At 34.5% G+C, this 14,473-nt stretch overlaps 3 protein-coding genes across 3 annotated transcripts in view; all 3 read right to left on the reverse strand.

Annotated features, from left to right (window-relative positions):
• Positions 1 to 2,761: 2,761 nt before the first annotated feature.
• LOC141338022 (CD48 antigen-like) lies at positions 2,762 to 3,663 on the reverse strand. The gene is made up of 3 exons (XM_073843594.1): positions 3,339 to 3,663; positions 2,972 to 3,247; positions 2,762 to 2,880 (listed from the first exon to the last, which is right to left on the reverse strand). Exons 1-3 carry the CDS (start codon positions 3,625 to 3,627, stop codon positions 2,762 to 2,764), a joined length of 684 nt encoding a protein of 227 aa, XP_073699695.1. The 5' UTR covers positions 3,628 to 3,663.
• A 2,345-nt stretch (positions 3,664 to 6,008) lies between these two features.
• LOC141338023 (CD48 antigen-like) lies at positions 6,009 to 11,328 on the reverse strand. The gene is made up of 4 exons (XM_073843596.1): positions 11,265 to 11,328; positions 9,078 to 9,413; positions 6,262 to 6,564; positions 6,009 to 6,148 (listed from the first exon to the last, which is right to left on the reverse strand). Exons 1-4 carry the CDS (start codon positions 11,326 to 11,328, stop codon positions 6,009 to 6,011), a joined length of 843 nt encoding a protein of 280 aa, XP_073699697.1.
• A 391-nt stretch (positions 11,329 to 11,719) lies between these two features.
• The window catches only part of LOC141338024 (SLAM family member 6-like), a 384,898-nt gene continuing 382,144 nt past the window's right edge, over positions 11,720 to 14,473 (reverse strand). Inside the window, exons 4-6 of the mRNA XM_073843597.1 lie at positions 12,570 to 12,818; positions 12,076 to 12,216; positions 11,720 to 11,727 (exon numbers count right to left, since the gene is read on the reverse strand). Of these exons, the coding sequence (XP_073699698.1) occupies positions 11,720 to 11,727; positions 12,076 to 12,216; positions 12,570 to 12,818 (398 nt within the window). The remainder of the gene's footprint in view (positions 11,728 to 12,075; positions 12,217 to 12,569; positions 12,819 to 14,473) is intronic.

Below are 14,473 nucleotides of genomic sequence, written 5' to 3' on the forward strand. Positions count from 1 at the left end.
ATTGATATTTTAGATAGTAATAAACAGTTTTCACATTACAACTATAATAAATCGAATTTTTGTGTTTAAAATCATGTTTGTCATGTCAGTTGTTGTAATACCCTCTGATTTTTTTGCAGCAACAGTAAAACACATGCAGAAATGAGCAGCAGCAGCAGCAGCACACACATTCTTGAAAGTGGAATTAAATATAAATCCTGGAATTTTCCTGTAACAGAGAAAAGGTTCTATGCAACTTCATCCAGATGATGTGTACTGCTCAATTAGAACGCTAATATGTTTTTCTGCATTGATGCAGCAGCTCGTTATGTAAAAAATTGTATACATTTTTCTTTCTTTTTTTTTAAACTGTCAATAAACCAATTCCTGACACTATCACCATTCAACAGTTTGCATACAGCACAATAACAGTAATAGATCTACTGAGTTTTCTCACCATAGACAGCAATACTGAAGCTCTTGTGTTCGGCATCTTCATTGATCCTCTGTACTTTATAAAGTCCAGAGTGTGATTTGTTGATGTTTGTGATGGTCAGAGATCCTGTCTGCTTATTTATCTGTAGTCTGTCTCGGAATCTCTCATTCTCACCACTATCATAAACATAGATGATCCATTTATAGATTTCAGCTATACGAGTCTCTGAATTGTGAAGTCTGAATGTCCACAGTATGTGATCATCTCTCTGCATTTCAGTAACATCAGTGTTTAGAGAGACAGAATCTCCCTCCATCGCTGATATCTCTGTTTCAGCTGTGTACACATCAAACCCACCTGGAAAAAAGTCAACAACAAATAATAGATTATCATTTCAGATTTGTTGTTGTTTATAGATAAAATGACATAATTTTTTAGTGTCTATACATTACTGACATTAACACTAGCGGTGTACTGAAATCACTTAAGTTGTTAACTGCTTTCCCAAATTATAAATGAATTCAAAATGGGCTTGCATTTCATTTTGGTTGATGTAGTAAGTTTATTAGTCCAGTTTTCATATACACATGTTGGTTTATCAGGTACATCAATTTAGTTGAAATTAAATAAAAATCAACTTACATTTTGTGACAAACACACACAGACAGACAAATGCAACGTTTGATATCATATTCCTCCAAATGTGTCTGAAAATGTCAAACTCCTGAAGTGAGAACGTCAGAAATTCAAGAAATAATCCAACTGTGAATTGCTTTCTCAAACTGCCAAGCTAAAATGTTATTGAATCTTGAACATGTAAAGTATGTACAAAAACAACAGATGACAAAGATTGAGCCCAGACACCACAAAGCCACACTGACCTAAATAACGAGCAAAAAGGCAAACTTTATTGAAACGCTCATCCTGAGCTGCTACTGTGCCATAGTGCACGAAGAGAAACGCAGTTTCCTTTGAAAGTGAGATATAATGGTACTTTTCTGACTTTTGATTTCAGAGGTTTCTTTTTTCATAAAATAGTATGTACTTTAATATAAAGCTTTGCACATGAGCTTTTTTTCAATTGGTTTTTGAGTTTATCTACAGCTCTCACCCATCTCACAAATATAGTATCATAATCCATACAGATAGAACAATTCAGAATAAGACTTTATTTATTTCCCATCAAATACATAAACCATCTGTGCATATAAAAATGTACAAAATAAGACCTTGTGTAAATATCATCAGAACCTAATCATTTACTGTAAAAAGTGCTTGAATTGATTATATGCATACATTTACTTCATTACACAATCTGATAACTCGCACACTTTCATATAACATTTTATACATATTTATGATTTATATTAAGTTACATTAGTGTACTGCTTTAGTTTACACAATAACATCCTTACAAGAACTTCTCCACCCGTTGAATCTGCAGTGAGCAGCCTCTCTGTAGTTCTGGTTTTCTACCAGCAGGGGCCGATTTGATCATATTACATGTACGTCTCACAAATAGTAAATAGATGGAGCCTCAACACAGCAATTACACGTGTATCCATTAGCATAGGTATATTTGTAGCAATAGCCAAAAATACACTGTATGGGTCAAAATGATCGATTTTTCTTGTATGCCCAAAATCTTTAAGATATTAAGTAAAGATCATGTTCCATGAATATATTTTGTAAATTTACTACCATAAATGTATCAAAACTTAATTTTTGATTAGTAATATGCATTGCTAAGAACTTCATTTGGACAAGTTTACAGGCAAATCTTTTCAACATTTAGATTTCCTGCACCCTCAGATTCCAGATATTTAAACAGTTGTATCTCGGCCAAATATTGTCCTAACAAACATGCTTCAATGGAAGGTTCATTTATTCAGATTTCAGATTATGTATAAATCTCAATTTCAAAAAAATGACCCTTATGACTGGTTTTGTGGTCCAGGGTCACAAATATGGAAATCACACTCAAAGGTTTGTTTTTATTTGCGCTTAAATTTGGTTTCAGAGAGATGCATGCAGAAACATTCAGTTGCATCACAGTAATCAGTTATTTCTTGTTTCTCTTCTCAAGTTTTTTTTTTCTATTTCTTATGGGCTACTGACTTTTACATAACATCCTATTTTAAATAGGCCTGTTGCAAATGAAGAAGAAAAAAATACTGTTGTGACCCACATGGTTGCTAATCACAACAGAAATTCAAAAACCAAACACAACCGAAAATTAACCCAAACCAGTTGAAAGGTTGTATGCACCTTGGTGTCAAATTACAGACGTGTAATAGACTACAAATGCTGAAAACAACGCCCTCTGGTGTCTCTTTGTGTTCTGTCTTATTGAACTTCTCCAAATCTTAAATCATAAATCGCGGCAGCAACAGCAGCCACGCCCACCAGAGCAGAGACGACCAATCGGATCACAGCTTCAGTAGAACCACAACAATGAACAGAGTCTGAGAAACGAAACAGAAGAACACGGAAACATTAGTGCGAATTTGAACTCTTTCAGGTCTGTAAAGAGCGCTAAATTTACCACTGACGCACCTGAATATGTGTGACAGCGTTTGCTGATGTCTAGACGTTTGGTCTGGTTTCTGATGGGATTGTTTAGGACACAACTGTAGGTGTTTTTATCCTGATATTCCACCTCCAGAGGTAGAGAGAGACTGATGCTGAGATCAGACACACTGATGCTGGACAATAAACTGTTTCCTTTGTACCAGGAGAGACTCACATGGCTCACATTCACCACTGAACACAGCAGGGAACAATTTTGACCTGATGAAGAGTCTGTAGTGATGACAGGAACAGGCAGATGAGCTGGAAAATAGATAAAAATCAAAAAATTAATGGTTCTGACTAAAAGAAAATAGCACAAACCGACAGGTTTCTCACATACTACTTAACTCACCATAGACAGTGACACTGAACCTCTTGTATGAGTTTCCTCTGATGATCTTTCTGATGGTCAGTAGTTTATAAAGTCCAGCGTTTTCAGTTCTTATGTTTCTGATGGTCAGAGACCCAGTTTGATGGTCCACCTGCAGACTGTCTCCAAACGTCTTATAACTGTCATACATAAAGATGTTCTGGTTATATATTTCAGCGATGCAAGTCTCTTGAGGTCCAAATATCCACAATAGCATATCTTTACTCTTTACTTCACCATCAGTGTTTAGAGTGACAGAATCTCCTTCCATCACTGATACTGACTCAATTTCATCTGCATCCCCAAACACACCTGTAGACCAAATAAAAACTTTTTTTTTTCTCAGACTGAGACTTAATATGATGAACAGATCTATAAAATATTTATTATACACTGCTCTAAATCTTCATTCTGTTAATGTTATTTTAAAACCATTTTCTGGAGCTTGACATAAAGGTCATTAAATAATATACTGAAAAGTTACTTACCACAAAGGATAAACAGTGTGCACAGATGAGACAACATTATTCTGTATCTGGGAACTCTCATCTAACAGGTTTGAGTCTTACAGGTTCTCTGGAAATTTATTTGTGGTTATAAGAAGAAACTGCCCCCCTCACACTCTCAAGAACACACACCGTCTATCATTGTGTGCATTATCTGAACATCCTCTCAGCACTTCAAACCACACGCATTGAGCTCAGATGCATTTACTGACCGCATTAACACAAGATTTGACAAGAAAACATGAACATGTGCTGGTTACACTCACAATGTAAGAACGAACAGTGTTGGGGAAAGTTATTTTTAAAAGCAATTCATTACAATATAGTTACTCCCTAAAACGTAACTAATTATGTAAGTAACGTGTTACGTTACTTTTGCATTACTTTTTAAATCTGGGCAGTGTTTGTTTTTAATTTAAAACGTTCTGTTTTTGGCAAACGCAAAGCATTTCACACCAAAACCCTCAGGTCGAAGGAAAAATAAATTCATGTCTGTAAAGTAGACTGCAGAAGAAGAAAGTTCAACACTCTTTAGCAATAAATGTTAGTTTTATTTAGTAATTTCTGTTTATTAGTATGGTTGCATTGGCTCATTAAAGGTCGCAAAGACACTAGTTAATAGAATGGGATTAAATACATAAAAGATATTTGCATTAACATAATTATTGCAGGTTTGCGTCATATTCTGAGTTGCGTTACTTTATTAGTTACTTGAAAAAGGGATCTGATTACATTACTCACGTTACTTGTAATGCGTTACCCCCAACACTGATAACAAATGACTTTTGAAATGAAATATTTTACACAATACATCAAAATATTGTGAATAATCCTCTACTTAAAAAGAAACATCATATAACACCCAGATGAAAAGCCAAAGGTTTATTGATTTAATCTGAACACACTCACATGTCTGTGACATTGTTGTAGTAGAAATGTATATTTCTTTCATACTTGTGATACTCTTCGTATTGCACCCTACGGTGACGCAGATGAGAAGAATTGTTGAATAAAGTCGTTATTTTTGTTTTCTTTGTGCACAAACCACAGATTGAACCAGGTTGAACCACAGATGTCACAAATGTCCTTATGTTTCTGTGCCTTGAACCTGGTAGTTGCATTGCTGTCTATGCAGAGTCAGAAAGCTCTCGGATTTGATCACAAATATCTTAATTTGTGTTCCTAAGATGAACGAAGGGTGAGTAATTAATGACAGAAATTTCATTTTTTTGGTGAACTATCTCTTTAAAAAGCACATAGCAACACACATAAAAAATGTGACTCTTTGTTTAAGATGATAGGAAGTAGTTCAACAAGAAAATCATAAAAGTATACTGAAATATATTTTCCTGGACGCATAGTAAGTGACCAATGGCTGATCCCTCATCTGAAGATGATCTGTGTGTATTCTGACATGCTTTTCTGATCTACACACATGGAGAAGTTGAGCATATTTAACAACAGTTACAGGCCTGGCCTGCTCTGAACAGCACATTTAGAAAGAAAATAGGTTGAAAATGTGTCTGATGTATAGCTTAGCATGGCTGACAGATCTCAATAACACTGAGATGAAAAACATAAGGACCAAAAAAAAAAAAAACATACAAAGGTTGTTTGCGTTTGTATGTAGCAGGCATTTATCAACTTTGTTGTCCACTGGGTGGCACTGTGCTAGTTTGAAACTAATATAACTGTGTACATGTGTAGCATTTTTCTGAATTTTTGTAATCGTTTGTATTATCAACTTTAGTGTAATTTTACTGATATTCATAATTATGACAAAAAAAACTGCTGCATCTTTTCAGCTCTCTCGATCGTCAGTGTGTTGTGTGCTTATATGTCACAGCCGTCAGTTATCTGTTCACATCCTTAAGAGAAAAATGTCAATAGAAAATGAGTAAACAAATTCCCAATAGGCCTACTCTCATTCTCTCTCTAAAAATGAGTTGAGAGGAAGTGGATAAACAAACTCAGAAATCACTAATGCAAACTAAAATCTATTGTATTGCATGTAAAAGCATTGACCTGTGGCAGATTTTTCATCTGAAGACTGTAGATGACTTGTGTGTATTCTGAAGTGCTTTTCCCATCTATAAACATGAAAACAAGTAGATTTAATGTGGTTTGTCATTGATAAATCATTGTGCTAGATGAGATGAAGAACAGACTGACCCTCTAGTCCTGAATAGTTTTTGTTGCACAGATGAAACATCAAAGCACAAATCAGCAGAATCACAGCTGATAGAGAAATCAGCACAAACGGAAGAAAGGATACTGACAGAGAGCCTGAAATAATGAGACAACTTTATGATAAACTCAATACATCAAACTAGAAATATATAGCATGTTTATGGTAATTAAAGCACAATTTGGACTTTATGATAAAATGTTAGACATACCTTCACATGTCTGACAGAGTTGACTGATGTCCAGATGTTTGGTCTGGTTGCTGATGGGATTGTTGATCACACAGCTGTAGTTTTTATCCTGATATTCCACCTCCAGAGGTAGAGAGAGACTGATGCTGAGATCAGACACACTGATGCTGGACAATAAACTGTTTCCTTTGTACCAGGAGAGAGTCACATGACTCACATTCAACACTGAACACAGAAGTGAACATTTAGACACTGATGATCGTGATGATGATGATGAAGAACATTTTGAAGAATTACTGCTAAGGACAGGAACAGGCAGAGGAGCTGGAAAATGGAGAGGATAAATTACATTTACAGTAGGAGGTAGGCAGTTACACTCTTTACATGTCGGTCAGTGGTATACACGATTTTTGGATAATTTACAAATCATCATTACAAATCAATTCCACTATACCAAAACAAACAAACAGGCAAACAAATGAAAGTGATATTTAACTTACAATAAACAGTAACATTGTATCTCTTGTAGGAGGCGGTTTTGCTGATGATGGTTAGTTTGTAAACTCCAGTTCTGTGTTCAGTGTTCAGTTCTGATGTTTCTGATGGTCAGAGATCCAGTTTGACTGTCCATCTTTAGTCTGTCTCCAAATGTCACAGTACTGTCGTACATATCAATGATCTGCTTATGAATTTCAGCTATACGAGTCTCTTGAGATCCAAACATCCACAGTATCTGATCAGTTCTCTGCAGTTCAGTAACATCAGTGTTTAGAGTGACAGAATCTCCCTCAGTCACTGATACTGACTTCATTATATCTGCATCACCAAACACATCTTTGAACAAATAAAAAAATATATCATTATCAGACAGAGACAAAATGATCTAATTTCTGGAGCTTAATCATGCACTTCTAAAAGGTAAAACGTTTTTTACACATTTTGTGGAAATGCACTAATGTTTAACTGAATGCTCCACATTTACTGATTTAAAATAAAAATATTTTAATTGTTACTTACCACAAATAACAAACAAGACCAGAGCACAAAGATAAGAGGACATCTTGCTGGAAACCCAAATGAGAATCACTTCAGACACAGAAGAGCAACTTCCTGAACAAAAGTGCAGCTACTTTCTAAATGTAGACTGCTACATGTGAACTAGTTTAGTGGTCTACATTCGCTTTTCAGCTCAGCCTGTGATCTCTAGATGCGATTTTATACATTCTTTATCTTCTTCTTAAATTGCATTGACAATCACATCATTCTGGACTGCTCTTCATCTGAAAACTCTCATTTCAATGTCTAGCAGGTTTCCAAAATATTTATTTGTGGTTGTAAGAAAAAAAAACTGCACATCTCACACTCTCATGAACATGAAGACAAACACATCATCTAGCATTGTGTGCATTATAGCTGAAGATCCTCCCAGCACATTAAACCACATGCATTCAGCTCATAAACATTTGCTGACCTCAATAACAGAAGGTTTGACTCCTAAACATCTCATGAACGTGCTGCATCACACACACAATATAATCATAAATCTTTTTAAATGTTTTTACACAATAAGTGATTGAAATAAAACAGATTAATCATAAAAAGTCAGAAAAATACAGAATGCTTACTTTAAATGCCCATTTAAAACATCATAAAACGTAATTTAACAATATGATTTTGTGTTTCCATGACGCTGTTTTAGCACAAATTTGTGTTTCCAGTAGTCCAGTAGTTGAAGGCAGATGTAAATGAAGTAAATACTCATCATGACTGTGAAATGAAATCAGTCCTGGTGTGTACTCAGTGATGATCAGTGATCTGTGTCAGATCTGCAGACGGTAGATGATCTGTGTGTATTCTGACAGGCTTTTTTCATCTACAAACATAAACATATGTAAATGTTAAGTATGTCATCTGGTGCTGATTCTGCAATTTCACATTAATTACATAAAGCATATTTCTATTTTGCATATAAAGAGACATTTTTTGTCATGTCAATTGTATTAATACTTGCCCTCTGCTTTTTCTTGGTTACATTTCCTGTAGCAACAGTAAAACAGACATGCAAAAATGAGCAGCAACAGCAGCACAAAAATGGTTGAAAATGGCGAGAAATATGAACCTGCGTCTGTTTCTGCAATAAAGATCATCAATTTAGTCTGGCTTCATTCAGACACAATATGAAAAGAATATTTAGAAATAAAATGTTGAAACAATATTACTGCTGACATACCTGAACATGGCCAGCAAAGTCCACTGATGTCCAGATGTTGGCTCTGGTTTCTGATGGGATTGTTGATCACACAGCTGTAGGGGTTTTTATCCTGATAATCCACCTCCAGAGGTAGAGAGAGACTGATGCTGAGATCAGATGCACTTAAGCTGGACAATAAACTGTTTCCTTTGTACCAGGACAGAGTCACATGACTTGCATTCAACACTGAACACAGCAGTGAACATTTGGACACGAATGATCCCGATAATGATGAACATTGTGAAGAATTACTGGTGATGACAGGAATTGGTAAAGGCACTGGAAAGAACAAGTATCACCTAATTATTATCATCAACTAACAATAACTAAAATAACATAATGCAGATGTTTTCTTGAAATGCTAATCAAAAAGAAACATTTTAAATGCAAGACTGAAAAAGAAATGAATGCTTGTACATCAACTCTAATGAATGATCATTTCAGCAGCTATTTGATTTATTTCGACATTTGGTATGTCATTTCAGCTTTAGTTTAAGCCATTTGAATTAGCATTTACAGCATATTGAGTTCAAACTAGTACTGAAAATGAACAATTATAGCATTAGTCACAGTACAGTTTACTCACCATAGGCAGTAACACTGAAGCTCTTCAATGAGGTTTTTCCACTGATGATGACGGTCAGTTTATAAAGTCCAGTGTGTTCAGATCTGATGTTTCTGATGGTCAGAGATCCAGTTTGATTATTCAACTGTAGTTTGTCTCTGAATCTCCCATCATTACTCACAAAAATAAAGCTTATTTGGTCCCTTTTAATGATTTCAGCTATTCGAATGTTTTGAGGTCCAAATGTCCACAGTATCTGATCATCTTTCTGCACTTTAACATCAGTGTATAGAGTGACAGAATCTCCCTCAGTCACTGACACTGACTTCATTTCATCTGTCACAGCAACAAACACACCTGAAAGAGATTTTTTCCCAAAAAAGTAGTTCAGTCCACATGTGAGGAATGAATTTAACTCATCATGGCACAATTATCTTAGGTGAGCAAGCCAAAAAAATGTAAATGTCAAGTCTGTTTTTACTAAATATGAATCATAAACTGAAAAAAACAAAACAAAGGGAAATTAAATTACTTACAGTTTGTGACGAACACACAGAGACAGAAAACAGCAGGGTTTGACCTCATATTCTTTTAAATGTGTCCAAAAACGATGAACTACAAAGATTCAAGAATAATCTAATTGCAAATGCTTTTTCCAACAAACACATAAATTCTACTTAATGAGTTGTAAATGTTTGAACACACTGCTCACAAATACACAACAAGATGTCCAGACCCCATAAAGTATTACTGGTCTTAAAAAAAAAAAAAGACCACAGATCTCACTGCAACTCTCAAACTGAGGTGCTAGGTTGTCAAAGTGTATGAAGAGCACAGACTGATAACAGACGCTGGTTCCTCAACTGGTTTGTGGAAGAGTATATGGCTTTATACATTTTCTGACTTTTGGTTTCAGAGGTTTCATTTCCCTTTTTAAAATACTGAATATATGATTTAAAAAATGTCTTAAGCTTTTACTTATTGCTTTATCTCGTTTACAGACCACATCCTGTAAAACCAAAAGACCATTAACCACAGTGTCATGTTAGCAGAGAAACAGAATCTAATCACATGACTGGAAAAAAAAGTGTCTGATTTTGAAAAAAAAATATTTAAATAAATAAATAAAATATGATGTATCTGGACATATCACACTGTACAACAATAAAACTGGTGTAACTTTTTTTTATTACAGTAAGGGCTAAATTTAGGGTTGGGTAGGTGTTGACGTTAAAAAAACACAATCTAATAGGTAGAAAAAATAATTTCATTGTTAGTTAGTTAGTAAACAGTACATCTTATTGAACATAATTTATTTTCATCAACAAATTATCATAGAACAGCTTTATGAGCTTTATGATCCATTCTCAAAGACTTACTTTTAGTCATTATTTGGGTAGCACACATATTCTGAATGCCTTCAGCAGAATTCAAATTAGCCATTTTAATCTAGATTAATCTAGATTAATTCCAAGATTTAATCTAGATTAATCTAGATTAAAAAAATTAATCTATGCGGCATTATTATAGCATAAAAAACAAATATGAATCAACACAGATAGTGTTTTAGTCTGTTTATTTTTTTGGCAAACACAAACCTACAGCCATTTAAACTGCACCACAACAACAACAAAAAAAAAACATCAGATCTGCTTCACCAGAAATGCTGAATACTACTGCTAACAAAAACAACGAGCGCCATCTTGCGTCCAAATACTGCATTATAAAGACTAGCTTCAGAAACGAGCAGCAGTGAAAACTTTCACATAACGTTATTTTAATTGCATTACATTGTTAGCATTTACATTACATTGTCAACATTCTTCATTCAAAGCATTCTTCATTAGAGCAAACTGTGACACTGCAATATGACACTCAAGTACGCTACTTGGATTAGCTAAATCTTTCACTTCTTTCTAAATAATATTTATTTGTAGTGCAGTTATTATGTAACAATGTTTAAAGTTGTGTAAATTCATACAGTTTGCACCAAATAATCAAAACAATCTGAGATTACGGTCTTTAACTGATTGTTCTGGTTGGCAACAATAACTAAAAATGGCCTGTTTTAATTATATTAACTTTAGCATAGTGATGTTAAGTCAGGTTGTTCAATTGTCTTCTTCGGAATACAAAGAAATTTCAGTTTTAAGGTTTTCAATACAGAAAGATGCTGTTTGTCACGCAGGTGCAACTGCGATTATCTACCAGCAGAGGCTGACTTGTGCATGCCGCTGGACTCTTGGCTGGTTCTTTTTCTTCCTTCCTTCATGTGATCTGTTTTTGTTCTTTTTTATTCATGACTCGATCTTTATCATGAACTAGGTTAGCAATCATGTGGATGGCTGTAAAAAAAAAATACTAAACACAAGCCAGCTAAATTCAAGTCTAGACATGATTAAACTATGTGCGGTATGAAGCAGCTACAGACAAGGTTGAGATGAGAAAACAGAGCCTGTTACAAACTTGTCTGGTGTGAATACTCTAGGCTTCTGGTCTTTCTTTCTTATTAAAGATCAAATTCCTTCATAAAGTACTTGTTCAGCCAGTGCTTGTACATTTTAACTTTGAGATTATTTTTTGTTTTTTGCTCAACAAGCTCTACTGTGTATGGTAATGCGATCTAAATGGTCATCAAATCAACTGAATACTGCCTCTGTCCGTTAGCAGCCTGCAGGAAAAGAGACACACATCAGGAAATGAATGAAAATCAGTGCTGATAATACATATGCTTGCAGCACAAAAATCAGAGTAGCAAATTCACAAAATAATACTAAAACTACAAATTGAGAAAAGTATGCACTGACAAAAAATGCGAAGAGACACAGAAGAACTGAACTGAAGCCAGGCACTTAAAACTATCCTGAGGGTGAGTCAAGATCTTGAGTCATGTTTAAACAAGAACAAATGCATTTAATGCTTTTTAAAAGGCTGATTTAAACACTGCATTACTTCATGACTACATTATTATAGCATTTTGGAATACTACTGCTTAAAACAATTATTTGTTATCGGTTACATAGGTGATACTTGCTTTCATGTGCTGCTTCTTTGCAGATCCTGCTGTGACAAAACACTGACACAGCTAAAACTGAGAGGAGCAACAGCAGCAGAAATACAGTACCGATTGTCAGAAGTTTGATAGACACATGTGGACCATCTGTAATAATTAAAGCAAAATCAATCATTACTGTACATTAATCCCTCCAGACTTCAATCATCAAGATGAAATAATAGCTGATCTAATTAGGGTAAATATGATTGGATAATTGTATAAAAGTGTTTATATCCTGTATTAAAACATTTTTTTACATTTGATCATGTTTTTTATTATTTATAGATATATAATATGGATTATAACAGTAAAAGTTGCAGAGACAGCACAGAAAAAAAAAAAAAAAACGTGACAGTGAGATCAGTTACTTTTATGAATCATTCATATTATCATGAAATAAACCAGCACAACACCATCAGCAGGCATAGTCTGGTGAATAAACTATAAGACTGACATACCTGAACATGTTTGACAAAGTTCAGTGTTGTTGAGATGTTTAGTTTGGTTGGTGAACGAATAAGCAACAACACAGCTGTAGGAATCATCCAGACACTCAATCTCCAGAGGTAAAGAGAGACTGATGTTGAGATCAGACACACTGATGTTGGACAATAAACTGTTTCCTTTGTACCAGGAGAGAGTCACGTGACTCACATTCACCACTGAACACAACAGTGAACATTTCTGCTCTAATGATCTTTCTGATACTGAAGGGTTTTGTGGAGAATCACGCTTACTGAAGACTAGACTAGAAGAACTGAAGCCATTAAAAATTAAAAACTTACCTAAAACCCATAAAAAACAAATAAATGTGTAAACCATCTTCTTTAACAGCTCAAACATAATATTGAGACTAGTCTGCATCCTGCAAATACGTTAAGGCAACTACTTCCACGGAACGCGACATTTTTTTCAAGTGTCTTGTTGGGCGTTGTGCTGCACCTCACCTGACTGTTTTTGAGAGGAAGTTCCGCTCACTTCATGAAGGCTTGTCACACACCAATGAGTGTGATGTTTATTTGATGAATAAAATTGCAAGTTGGACAGAATGGACACTGTTGGTAGACAAATTTAAAAACTAATGAATGAGAGTTTGAAAAGTGTGTTATAAGAGAGTTTTCTGTTGTGTTGTTCCATTACAGCATAAAATAAACAGTACGACAACATTTAAAAAGCAACAACGCAGCAGAAAAAAGCTACAACACAACAGAAACACAATAGAACAATGTCATTTACTCTATATGCAAAAATGATTAAAAATCAGTTTGACAGTGTGACAGTGACTGTTTTCTATTTCTGCCTCTCTCACTTAAAGATCACACCCTACACTCAGACAAAAAGGGTACAAAAGCTCAAAAGCTATGAGCATATCTAATAACAATACATTTTAGAAAGTGGTGTACCAGGTGAAAGGGGACAGGGGATAATTTAACACATTAAATATTTAAAAAGGATAGGTTATTTAATGAATTTTTGTAATGTGTTATGACAATTTAAGGGACGGTCAAATACTTTTAAAATGGCCCAATTATAAATAATTTATTACATCTTCAATTTTTGAATTTAATATATTCAGTCACACAGTTTCATCATGTTATCTGGCACAGTCCTTTCCTCTCTATAACATGTTATGAAATAAAAAGCAGCCTTGCAGTCATGAATAATTACTTCTGCAAATTACTTTTAATGCTGATATTCCAAGTGTGATACCTTTGGGTGTCATGATATGCTGGAGCAAGGGAGTGAGGAGACGAGGAGTTCTTTAGAATACAATAATATTTATTAACATAATCCAAAAGGAAACCAACAATATTTTTTACCCAATAACAAAAAAAGGAACTTTTTTTTTAAAATCCTCCTCTTGCATGTTTCATAGTCATCTTTTTGTTGTCATATTTACATAAGAAGCATATTCTCTTTATTTTCTAAATATGTTAATCTATGAAACGTATGTGTTGATTGTACTTGCTAATTGTGGTTATAGGCTCATCAGCTGCCCTTACAACTGGACACATTTGACCAGCTTGTCAGATTATTTTTAGTGGTGCTTGTGCCTACATTAAATTTTAGATAACATTTTATATTTTGAATGTTGGAATTTTTGTAACCCACGCTATTGTTACTTCAGTCTTCTAGATAACTTCAGTACAGTGATTCATATAGAAAATTAAACAACCAAACTTAAAAAAAAATGGTTCTTAAAGGCATTGTGAACCCTGGGGCTGTATGTATAAAGCTGCTCAGAGTAAATATTTAGTCTTAAGCCTGTCAAAAATCTAAGAATGAGCTAATTTTACTCTTATTCCTAGATTTAAGAATAAGAGAGATTCGTGAAGGTTCCTAAATGTTAAGACTAGGTCTC

Source organism: Garra rufa, chromosome 7 (assembly GCF_049309525.1).
Source record: "Garra rufa chromosome 7, GarRuf1.0, whole genome shotgun sequence".
Classification (NCBI taxonomy): Eukaryota; Metazoa; Chordata; class Actinopteri; order Cypriniformes; family Cyprinidae; genus Garra; species Garra rufa.